This window comes from Physcomitrium patens, chromosome 17 (assembly GCF_059467195.1).
Source record: "Physcomitrium patens ecotype Gransden chromosome 17, ASM5946719v1, whole genome shotgun sequence".
Taxonomy (NCBI): Eukaryota; Viridiplantae; Streptophyta; class Bryopsida; order Funariales; family Funariaceae; genus Physcomitrium; species Physcomitrium patens.
Window position 1 is genome coordinate 12,213,204 of NC_143426.1, and position 12,622 is coordinate 12,225,825.

At 30.8% G+C, this 12,622-nt stretch overlaps 1 protein-coding gene across 8 annotated transcripts; it reads right to left on the reverse strand.

The window, feature by feature from the left end:
- Positions 1 to 1,096: 1,096 nt before the first annotated feature.
- LOC112294352 (protein PECTIC ARABINOGALACTAN SYNTHESIS-RELATED) lies at positions 1,097 to 7,882 on the reverse strand. 8 transcript variants are annotated; one of them, XM_024544669.3, is made up of 13 exons: positions 7,666 to 7,880; positions 6,728 to 6,864; positions 6,297 to 6,434; positions 6,129 to 6,182; positions 5,914 to 6,004; positions 5,329 to 5,405; positions 3,988 to 4,076; positions 3,649 to 3,768; positions 3,281 to 3,397; positions 2,975 to 3,118; positions 2,182 to 2,305; positions 1,827 to 2,018; positions 1,097 to 1,691 (listed from the first exon to the last, which is right to left on the reverse strand). In XM_024544669.3, the coding sequence occupies exons 3-13, from the start codon at positions 6,420 to 6,422 to the stop codon at positions 1,329 to 1,331; spliced, it is 1,497 nt and encodes a 498-aa protein (XP_024400437.1). In that variant the 5' UTR covers positions 6,423 to 6,434; positions 6,728 to 6,864; positions 7,666 to 7,880; the 3' UTR covers positions 1,097 to 1,328. The 8 variants fall into 8 exon arrangements, with proteins under 8 accessions (XP_024400437.1, XP_024400438.1, XP_024400436.1 ...); XM_024544670.3 differs by having other exon boundaries at positions 6,297 to 6,450; XM_024544668.3 differs by having other exon boundaries at positions 6,297 to 6,514.
- Positions 7,883 to 12,622: the final 4,740 nt, after the last annotated feature.

The window sequence follows — 12,622 nt, forward strand, 5'->3', positions numbered from 1 at the left end:
TTTTTTTTCGTTTCTTTTCGTCATAAAATTTACAAATAAAAATCAAAGTTATTAAATTTTCAAAATTTGAAAAATATATTCTAAAATAAAAAAATATTATATATATTTACTAATGTATAGAATTATAAATAAATTTATAAAAAATATACATTCACCTTTTATATATATATATATATTTAGTACAAAAAAGAATTTAAAAATTAATTCAATAAAATATTAAAAATAAATTATCAAAAGAGATTTAAAATAAATGGTCTATGATGAAGTGTGTTAAGTTGAAGAATTTTGGATTTACATGTTGCAAAATAAACTTGGTATGTAAATAATGATTCCATTGACATGTTTTTTTTATAAAAAGAGAAAAATGCTCAGATTTCAAAAAGATTTTTACTACAATTAATTACATATGTCTTTCTCTTTTTTAGACTAATTTTTTTTATCATATAATGCAATTAAAAAACATTATTCTTTTTATGTTTTTAAGTAGTACAAAAGTTAAAGTAAAGTATGAATATATATATATTTTAAAATAAAAATTTGACATAATACATAAGTTTATATGTATATATATAGTAATTATGTATGCAACATAATTTATATTTTTCTCTTATATTGTAAAAGAAAAATCATAAACTTTATTATAAGATTTTTATCAGATGATAAAAAAAATTAAAGAAAATTCTATGTTATATATAAAATAAGATCTTTTATTTAACAATGTTCTTTAAACTAACTTAGTTTTATGCTCTTAGAAAATAATGTATGGTGGTATTTTCAAATTCAGCAAAGATTCTTAATATTTACAAGAATACATGATAATTTCCCTTTTGATATTTTTCAAAATCTTAATGATCCACATGTATTTAAAAGAAATCATCTCTTTTTTTATAAATATGATTGGTGCTCCCATATGAACTGTATTTTACAAACCTTAATCTAATTTGTGATCAAAATTCTAAATTTTGAAAAAAAAAAAAAAAAAAAAACCCATACACTCACCTGAAGCTAAGAAGGCATTTTTGAAAATCAGAAAGCAGTCATATTGTTTTACAAAACTTTCACCACATAGGATTATCAGAAATTAGTCATGGATTAATTTTTATTTAACCAAAATTTAATTAATTAATTAGTTGATTTTCTTATTTAAAGGTGAACACAACCTGCATCTATCTTATTCTAAAGCTTTGATGCTTTTCAACATTTATAATTTAGTAAATCCTTTATGCAATAACATTACATATCTTCATTCTTTATACCTTTCATACATTAATATATTGATTTCAGGATTAGAGACTCCACACCATTCCCCAGTGATGAGATCCATCAATTCAGGATTGGCACATACAAGGAGTGAGTGGATTCTCCCAAATGTCATACATGGGACTCGTTGCCTCGGGCAACCCGGTTCTCGTCTTGTGCATCTCGGCAACCTCATGGACAAAACTTGTCCAACTCATGAAAGGATCTCCAAGTGCATATGCCATCACCCCCTTGTAGGGCTTGATGGATTTCCGTCGGTGGCCGTAGTAGTACCTACGAGCACCGATGACAAGCTTTGCGAAGTTGCCACCATGAGTCACCACAAACACATCCGACTTCAAGCACACCAAGAAATCCAATGCTGCTAAAGATGTGATGTGCCTCTGAAAGGGAGCAAGCTCCTCCTTGCTGGCTAAATCCTCTTTTCGGACCTGCACAAATATCAAACTTATCACTGTAAAATGCAATGAAGGAAACAATAATTCATCAGTTTTCATATACACAAAAATTATAACAATATCGACATTCAAATATATATATATATATATATATATATTCATACATACCAAGTTGGGAAACATTCTCTGGAGTGGAAGCATCTGGGTATTTCCTCCATAGAGTGCACCAGATGCAACATAAACTTGGGAATCCTTTTTGTAGCCAATTGCATTGAGAATCAGAGCAACCTCACCAGGTTCTAGTGGGCATTTTCCTTGCTTCCGCTTGCAGAGGGCCTCATTCCACATCATGGTGTCATTCTGTATGAAAAGCCAATAATAATGTGAAAAAACCTTGGTTACTAATTTGGGTATTTAAGAAGTGTTAGATCAGCTATTGAAACTCTTCATGAAGATAAATGCTTGTTGGGGCTTTCCATTCAAAGTAAAAATTAGGGGGCAATTGGAAAGTAGATTTTCTGACCTTGAATTGTCTTGGCCATTCCTTCTTTCTGTATTCCCTTAGTGCAGCCTTTTCTGTGCGAGTTCCAACAAAGTCACAAAAGGATAATCCCACCATTCCTTTCTCAAACCGCAAATGTAATGCCCTGGATACAAGATCATAATTTCTCTTATAACATCAGAAATGAAATCCAACAGTTGGAGTTATGAACAATTAAAACAAAACAAACAAACAAATCTATTATAAATATATGTCCTTGCTCTCATACCAGGATGCTCAATTGTTTCCTTGTGAACTGAGGGAAGTTTAGCAATGAGTAGAGGCAAATTTAACACAAATTAAAATGCAGTGTATGTATCAAGTTTTGTTTAACATAGTGAGTCAGGTTCAAATTTTAAAATTATATTTTCCAAAAAACATGAACCAGAGACAAGGTCTGACAGGGACCCATGGCTACATAAAAATGCCATCATTATTTTTTTTAAAACAACTCTCAATTTTGGGGCTCTTTTGGAATTATATCATAATCAATTCTTATTGATTTTAAGCATCAAATTATCTCATGTCACTTGATTGAAGTTTTTTATTTTTATTTTTATTATTTTTGTTGGTGTTAATATGATTTTATAAGAGGTTTAGAGTCACAACAAATACATCTATACACATATCATTTGATGCCTTAGTACCAGCTCTTGCTTGTACTACATACAGTGTTTTCTTTATAGCATGAGATGGTGAAAGAAAATTAGAACTGCTAATCAACAAGGATGCAACAAGGATTAATAATATGTTTTCAAGACAACTACAAGCTTACATGAAAGGAGTTTGTTTGCCTGTCCGATTGTGCATCCGTGCCACAAGGACATCAGCCATTTTTTCAGTCTCAGGTAGAAACTTTAGGGCATGATAGTTCACACGGCATCGTAACTTGTTTATCTCAACTGGCACATTTTCATACCTGCAATTGAAAAATGGGAAATGAACCTCAATGCATCACTGCTCTACATTTTGGGCAGGATGGTCAAGACACATGTACTATGGGAACTTCCACACTTTGTTTTAAAGTCCAAGATGCAATATCTGTTTAGACATAAGCTGTAGGAATTAACATTGAATTTACCCAAGTCTATTGGCAAAGGGCTTGAGAGCCATGAGTTTCTTTTCCTTGATCTGTGGAAGAACATTTTGTAGGTAGAATTGGGCACTTGCGTACTTGGGGATGTTCTTGATGGTGAATCTGCTCCCTCATAGACAATAAATCAAAATAAAATTTCCACTGAAAGATTCAAGTACCTTCTTAATTCACTTGACATGGTTATCAAGAACTAGAAGGTGGAGCTGGGCTGCTTGAGCTATTTTGCCCTACACATGACTTTAAGAAACTGGTTTGTATCCATCACAAATGTGCAACAGCCTTCCACTTCTTTGCTGGAGTTGGGATTATTCAAGAGATGCAGGTGCTAAAACCACAATGTTTAGTGGACAGACCTAATTGAGGAGTAAAATTCCTTGTGATGAGGGATCCAATTTGGAGGCTCCCTGATTATGTGGACATCATCTTTGAGGTAGTGAATGAAGTGCTCAACATCAAACACATCTGCAAATTGTCTGCAAGGTAACTTTCTTATAACTTCCCACACTCAACAACCTTGTTGCATACAATAGAATTCTGCACAATGTCATGCATTTCCTGAGAGGGTGTTATTCATTTATAGCTAAGTAGTGAGTACTCACATTTGTGTGTAGGTTCTAGACAAATTCAAAACCATTAATGATATTTCTGAACAGAATCTTGGAAGTAAGGAATGAGGTCAGTTTGTAACACACATTTGGTCTTTCCAAATTGAATCCAGCTTGAAGATAGGAAGGATCAGAGTGCAGTTCATGATTCGTGCCACTGCAACAGCATTGATTATCTGCACAAAACAAAACCCTTTTGAACCATTTCCTTCTCAAAGGTAGTGACTAGTGTGTACTGGGTTCAACTTTACACAAAGTGTAGAGATCAATAATGTATAAAAGTATATCCATTCTGTTGGGGTAAAGATTAACTTCTAGTCAAAATGTCTACATGTAATAAGTACAGGTCAAACCTTTTAAATTAAACTTTATGCACAGAAAACATATTTTATTACACCAAAAACAAGGTTTGATACAAACCCAATGCTATGATAACTAAACAATTTGCCTATTTTCTGTGCCAACTGTGAAGGTTGAAACTATCCTTATGACCATGCCATAGTCAGATCTTCTTTGCCTCACAAGTCATTTTGGCCCTAAATTTAAATCTTCAATGTAAAGCAATAAAATAAAGCAATCTACTTCAATTTTTGAAAGGCTAAAATGTGAAATTTTAGTAAAATTTTCATTCTTGAGCTTAATCTTATTAGGAGAAAATTTTGGGACTTGTCTAAAACAACATCTCAATCAAATGATCCAACCGGTCCAAATTTTAAATAAAGAAATTTCTTATCTTTTACTTCAAGTAAGATTCAAAGTTGCATGGAATTCAAGTCATATAGTTTTGAAGACTTCTTTTGGTTTCAGGACATGATTTGAATTTTAAAAGTGTAATCAACCTGAAAATTGTTAAGTTGTAATTTTATAAGCTGTAAAATAATTCTTTTCAAAGGATTGAATTGTCAAGAATTGGTTCAAACTAAACCATACAAACATTAAAAATGAAGTATTCATCATAATATATTATTTTTAGATTTTAAAATATGTTGTGCTAAATAATAACTTAAATTAAAGTACATATGTTCTCAAATTAAGTATTCAAATAAACATGAATGTGAATAGAGTATTTGATCAGATATCTTTTGTGTATGTGTATGTATATATATGTATAATGAAACTTTCATACCTGGCATATTATTCAATTACCCACTTGTATAATTTTAAAAATGTTACAAATTTTACATTTTTAGCCAACCACATAAAAAACCTAAAATTGAAACCACCAACATTTTGATTCTTGTAGATAACTTTTAAGAAAATTACATGTGTGGAGGTTTATACATTTGCAACATTCTTCTAATGCATGATTATGAATCCAACTTGCACATTGTGATCAACAAAACACAGCTTTGGTCCAATCCTTTACAAACTTATGGTCAAACCATCTCCCATAATTCCATATCTAGAAATAGTGTAGACATGACTTACAGCTATCCTCTGCTGATTCAGTCCACCTTCAGCAATGATGCCAACATAACCATTGCCCCCATGGTAACCTGGTGGAGCTGCAGAACAGGGGACAAAATATAATACCCTAATGGATCCAAAGTGCTATGTGCCTTCTGTCATTCCCATTGTGCACAAAATAACAAAATTTACCTGACCTTCAATTTCTTAGAGGATTTATAAGAACAGTGCAAGGATTAAGAAGTTGCTTCTACTCTTAGAATAATACTCTGGTCACCTTTGATGATAAAAAGGTAAGTAAATTACAACATTTGCAAAGTACAGTAAGTAAAGATGATGTTAACAGCTTGTTCTCTAAGAAAAGAATATTACATTTAAATGTCATGGTATTTTGTTAGAAATTATCATCATAGTATATTGATAAATGCCAATTTCTTATATTGTATTTTATGTATGCAACAATAGCATGTACGATTTTTACATAGAACCAACCAGTTAAAAATTCACTTAGCAGAAGCTACTGATTGTCATGCAAACAAGAGTTTCTACCAACAAATCCTTGCAGGATTTTTCATTGATAAATTGGCAGGGAGTTTGAGAAAATACGGTCATAGTCACGTGGCCTTCTCTCTGCGCAAGCTCTCCAATCTTTGGTGGCAACCACAGGATTCTCCCAAAGAGATTCATCCTCTTTCAGCTGCAAGTGTACAGAAACCGTGAACCAAACCACGAATCAATACAGAAAACGGAAAGCGTGCATGAATATACGTGGACAAAAGAATGTGCTTTTTAACGAGCAGTTTAAGGTCCTGACTTCTCACATGAGGACATCGCGTCCTGAATTCATCCCTCACGCAAAGAAACGGAGTCGATGTCTTGAACACAAGCTCCAAGATACAGTTAGGCAGCTTTCATATGACACTAAGTCACGCAACCAAACGTGAAACATGTACAATCTGCTTCATCATAATTTAAGACAGAAGACGTACAAAGAAATTTCGAAGTTGTGAAGTAGAGGCGATCGTTAAAATCAGAAGAACTGTAATTCCAATTGCTAAAGCCGGGACGAACCACCGGCGAAGGGGTGGTCTTCTCTCCCATCCTCTTGTAGACATGATCACCGCTTTCTAACAATTAGAAGCACTGCTTCTTACCTCTCAGCTTTCAAAGCCTCGATGCCATTCCAAACAAAAGGCCGTTTGCAAAACTAATGCATAGAAGTGATTCTCAGCAAATAAGCAGTGTTCTCGGAATGTAAACACTGCTGAAAGATTGTCACTCAATCTCAGATGATCTATCCACAAATACTGAATAAATAATTCTTTGTTACGCTGGACTAAGATCAGCACAATAACATCCATGGCCGCTGCAACAATAAACGTATAGAAAGATTAATTGCATGCAATCGGTGGCATACTACCTCAGGTTTGCTCAGGTGTGTATCACGGGCTCCGAAGTTGACAAGATATGATGGGATCAGTTTAGGGACCGAGACGCACGCCGTGGCCACTCTGGTGCAAGATACCGCATGAAGTCAGGGAGCATCTCGCGGCGTCCCTGTGAAAGAATATGGATAATGTCATACATAATGTCCACTCAAAGAAGAGAATGCATAACAAAGTTCCACTCCTCCATGCCGAACAATCTGCGACAGCGAATTGTTTTTGAAGGACCTATTTATGAAGGCTTTTTTCTTTTGAAGGAACGATTTATGAAGGCCTCTCATCGAGATTCAATGATCAGTAATGAGTGTTTTTTCCGCCAGTCACACTCAATCGCCAGCAGCTTGAAGTCTAATTACCAGTGTTCAACAAACTCCCAGAAGCTTCTTTCCCTGGCCGAGTACCTTACTCCAACACCGCGGTTTCTCTTTCAAAAACCACCAAAACTTCTCAATTCGAGAAAATAGCCTCAGTCGATCTCGAAATCAGCCGCCCTACGCATCATTTCTTGAATGACCCCCCTCCCCCCCTCTGATAAGTCTCCAAGAAGTTTCCAAAACGGAGAGCGATCATTGAATGCCAGTTCCACTCACGTTTCGTCCTCAGAGGTCTACGACATGTATCACGTCGGATATCTCATTCTGTTTGTTTTATAGCATGCAACTTAAGAACGACCGACAGAAAATCAAGCATCACTCCAATGTAGACGTAACAAGGTGCAGTCCACTACAACCGGAGGTGGACGTCTTAATCAGCTGCTTGTTTGCAATGTGTGCGAGAGACAAAGAGCATTCGAGAGAGGATGTGCACTACGCAAAACAAGCACAGATCTACCATGATTTACATATTAAAAGCACAATTGAGTTGGATGCAGAGGACATATAAGACCAGATTCGGATTTTAAGGCACTGCAAACCTCCATAGTCGTGGTCGTCCTTCCTCTGCCTTCTTTGAGAAGATTAGGCACCCATGCCTCACACCGCAGCCCCGTCAAGCTTCATGCACAGCGGCAGAGTTCAAGGCAGCAGCAGCAGCAGCAGAGCAGACTCGGGCAGCAGGAGGGCGATGGCGGGAACGGGCGCACAGCGCGGGTGCTTGGTATCGGGTCCCGCGTGGGTTTTGAATTTCGTAATACGGTTCTTCTATTGCAAGAAAATTCACATTACTTTAAAGAGTTGTTCAATAAATATGTAATTAATAAGTATATTGCTAAGATAGAAGCTTAACGATACAAATACAAAATGGGCTCACTACCTAGGCAAAGAGGATTTAAGAAAACTAACCACTTAAAGTGAGCCTTGGCTTTGGTCTCTTATAGCACAAGTCCATAGTATAATGACAAAGACTTTTTAGTCCAAATACACTTGTAATAGCTTACTACCACAATCTATTTGACTTAGAAATAATTGTCTTGTTAAGTCATTTATGACTATGTGGTAGTACCGCCAAACTATAGCAAGTTGTCAATTGTCATTGGTGGTAATCTATTGTCATACTAGTTATACATATAATGTCTAATAGGAATTATACATATATCTAAACATTCTTTATACTTCTACTTAATGATATATTAGACTAATCGTCTCCTTGAATTTACAATATTTCTCATGAGTTTAACCTTTGGTCAAAAGATCTGCAAACATGTCTTAAGTCTTGCAAAAAACTAAGTCAATCTAACACTTCTTAATCTTTTCACAATTAAAGTGATGTTGGTTAAAAGCATGCTTAGTTCAAGCATAGAATGTATAGTTTTTTGAAAAAAAATTCCAACTTAAATTATCACTAAAAAAATTCATATGACCATCTTATAAAAATTTAATATCTTTAACTAATTTACAAAATTAAATTTCTTATTTTGTCAAATGAGCAATTGGTATAAACATATAGATTTATTTAGATTAAAAGAGTTAGTTAGAATAAGTAGAAGTAAGTAAATAATATCTTATAAAAAAACTTTATAGATGTAGCTTGGACTTTTTATATGTTTAGAGGTGATTAGTAGGTTGAAACTTTGGCCAACACATTAGCTATATTATTGTGTTATAACAAAATTATATGGTAAAAGATAAAAATATGGATTCTATTACAAAGGTGCCTAATTAAAAATATAGTAGCAAAACATAGATAAAAGATAAAAAAGTAGTAAAAACTTTTAGTGTTAATGTTGCATTTTTATAAAAAAGACTTCTACTACCTTAGGAAAAAATAAAGTGGATTAAAAAATAATGATAATATAATTATCTTTAGGAAAGATTTAAGAATATTTTTTAGCAAAAATTACCATAAGAAACCAAGAATTGATATCCAAGAAGATTAGTAGTGAACTTGGGTTGAAATTAGATATTAAGATATAAAACTACGCATCTATGGCAGCTTTGGTGTTTTTTTGCTAATCAAAGCATGAGGTTAGAGAGGAGCCTTCAAGACAATTGTTTAATCATTGGTTTCAAGTGATTTAGAAGAAAATTGAGTTTTTGAGAGATTATCAAAGTAAAAGATGTTTTTAGTGATTTTGGATTTTAAAAAATAAAAAGAGGCTTACATATTTGAAGAATCTATAAATATTACAGTGAAAAAATGTTTATAACTTTTTGGATTTGTAAATATGTTTTTCCTAAATGATTTTTAAAAATTTTAAGTCAATTTAACAATTAGATTAAAGAATATAGAAATTTGATTGGATCAAGGAATTCAAATATTAAATTTTAGAATTAGTAAAATATTCCATTATCTTAAAAATTTTGATGTTTTGATTGAAAAAATGATTTGTAAGAGCATAGTGGGCTTGGATTTCTACACTTTTGATAATTTGGAGAGCAATTAAATGGTTTAATAAAAAATAATTATTCCCAAAAGATCAATATTCACATTGAAGAAAAAAATGACCAATATTCAAGCATTAGGATTTTATTTTTTTTTTTTTCAATTAGTAAGTTTATTTTTTTTCAAATTTTGTGTGCTTATTTTTTTATATTGAAAATTTAAATGTAGAAAAAAATTAGTTAAATTCAACAATATGATTAATACTTATTGGAATTTTAAAACTATCTTAGAGATTTGATTAAAATTTATTTGTATAGTACTTAGAATTTGTTTAGGATTTCATTAGGATTTTTTTAGGATTTTTTTAGAACTATATTAGAATTTGGTTTGAATTATCTTAAGATTTAATTAAGATTTTTTTAATGTTTTTTTAGAATTTTAATTTTAATTTTTTATTAATTTTTTTAAAATTTCTATAGAAATACTTTTAAAGATTTTTTTTATTTAATATCTTTTTAAGGTTTTTTTAGGATTTCTAAGGTTTAATTGGAGTTTTTTTAAGATTTCTAAGATTTAATTGGGATTTTATTTAAGATTGCTAAAGTTTGATTGTAATTTATTTAAGATTCTATTAGAATTATTAAGACCTTTGTTGTTGCAACTTCCAATTTACCTTTTACAACCAAGTTCTCAATATATTCTCAAACAAGACAATACATTATACAAAAATGTGTTGCGCATGTCGGTAAGTTGTGGTAAAAATTGGCTATGTGACATACATGTAAAAAAAAATTTGTTGCAAGTAATACATATTTAGAGGTTCTATAAAACGTCCCCACATAGCTCCTAGTTATACATGGAGGCAAGAGTGAAGCCTCTTTCATTCTTGACAATACCCTTCTTTTTCTTAGTCTTGTTTCAAGAGTTTCTTATCTTCTTGTCTTTGAACCTAGCCATTCAAGTCTTAATATTATACCATCTTTGAATAATTACATATAATTTTCTTGTAATACAAGAGTGTATTGAAATTTTTATTATTTTTTATTTATGTCCTTAAAAATTTGACAAAAGTTCTAATTACTATTTTTTTTTTATTTTAGAAGTGAGTGGAATACATCACTTCTTTTGTTGTGCTTTAAAACTTGAGGACTATCTATTATTAATTTATTTTTTTAACATCAATTTTTTCTTCAAAAAGAGTAATATTCCAATCTTTTTATTTGACATTAGAAGTTGCAAATTACCTTATTTTTAATTTGATCCCTACATTTATTAAAGTGATTTATTATAAAAATATAAAAAAAAATTATGGATATTACACTTGGTGGAAGTGAAAACAGATTTGCAATTTATGTAGATCTTTAAAAGCATGTCAATATTCTTAGAGTGGAAATTTCACCTATTACAAACATCAATCATGGAGGTATTATTTTCACACTAATGAAAAAATTCAATAATGACATATAATATCTATGCCAAGAAGTTGTCCAATTGAAATTAAATAAACATAAAAAATAATACTTGAATTTTTCATACTACAAATACCATGGTTTCTTTTTAAATTGATGTAAGACAATTGCATAATCTTCTATGTTTTATATAAAAATTTGCTTAAGTTTTTAACATAAATTATTTTTAAAAATAAATTAAATATTTTTATTTTTAAAATTTTTAAGTTTTTTCTTAAAAATAAAAAGTTTAGGTTCAACATTGCAATAAAAAATAATAATAGAATAAATCTTAATAAAACTAAATAAAAGGCAATTCAAAAAGAATTTTCAATAAACAAATATAAAATAAATAAGTTGCTAATAATTAACTTTAGAATGAATATATAGACCATCTAAGATCTAAAGATAAAAACTTATATTGAAGAATTTATAAAAGTCATATTTCATTGGAATATTTTACAATAATGTCAACATGTTATGTTGTGTTTGTTTATCTATTTATTTATAAGACTACATATATGGATAGAAATGAAATTGAAAACCCATGTTTGTAAAAATATAAACAACAAAATAAATATATGAATTATTACAATAAAACACTATAAATATAAATATTTATATTTGATTTCAATTTTTTTTAAAATACATATTTTATTTAATAATTATTAAATTGCAATGTAACAATTTAAGATTTCTATGCTTGTAAGTAACTTCAAATAATACAATAAGGATATAAAGACATTCAAAACCACATATTATCAAAATTCTAGAGAATAAGAAAATAAAAGTACTTCAAAATTTTCAAATTATCTAAAGATAACAAAAACTTGCTATTAATTTTACTCATATTGTTGTTATTTCTAAAACATTACAAAATAATTTTATGTATGATCGGCACAAAAATTTAATAGTTCTATGTATAAAGCAATATATTAGCATGACCATATTATAGTAATAGAAGGTTTTGAAGACATAAAATCAACAAAACTCAACAAAAGAGTTGAAAAGATGAAAGATTGTCAAGTTATACATTGATTTTTGAGTGTATTTACAAGATTTGAAAATCATATCTTGAATTTTCAAAGATTTGTTATCTTCAATAGATGTCTATTAACTTCCTTTGATTACCTACGCATCTCATACTAAAAATATTCTATAAGATTTAAATGTGAAGGTTAAATAAATTTTAAAGATTCAAAGAATATCAAATTTCAAATTAATTTAATACGGTTGTAAAAAATAAATTACAAAAAATTATATATCTATTATGATAATTTATAGAATGAAGACATTCTATTGGAATTGTTTAAATTAATTGAAGGCAATATATCAACAAAATTTTGCTAAATTATTCTTAAAATATTTATGCTTTTTATTAAACTTACTAGAAGTTAAACCATTTTGGTGATTCTCAAGGACTAATTAAAAAATAAAAATAAAAATAAATCATTGCTCCTTATTGTGATTAAAAACAAAACAAAACAAAACGGTGCCACGCTAGCCTCTTCAACTGGTTGTAGGTCCACTTGCACTGCTATTGCCACCATCGTCACCAGCCCATCCCATCTCATCTCAATCCATCCCATCCCAACCCACCCCACCTCATCATCACCCAATCCACCCCACCTCATCATCACCCAATCCACCCCATCCCATCCC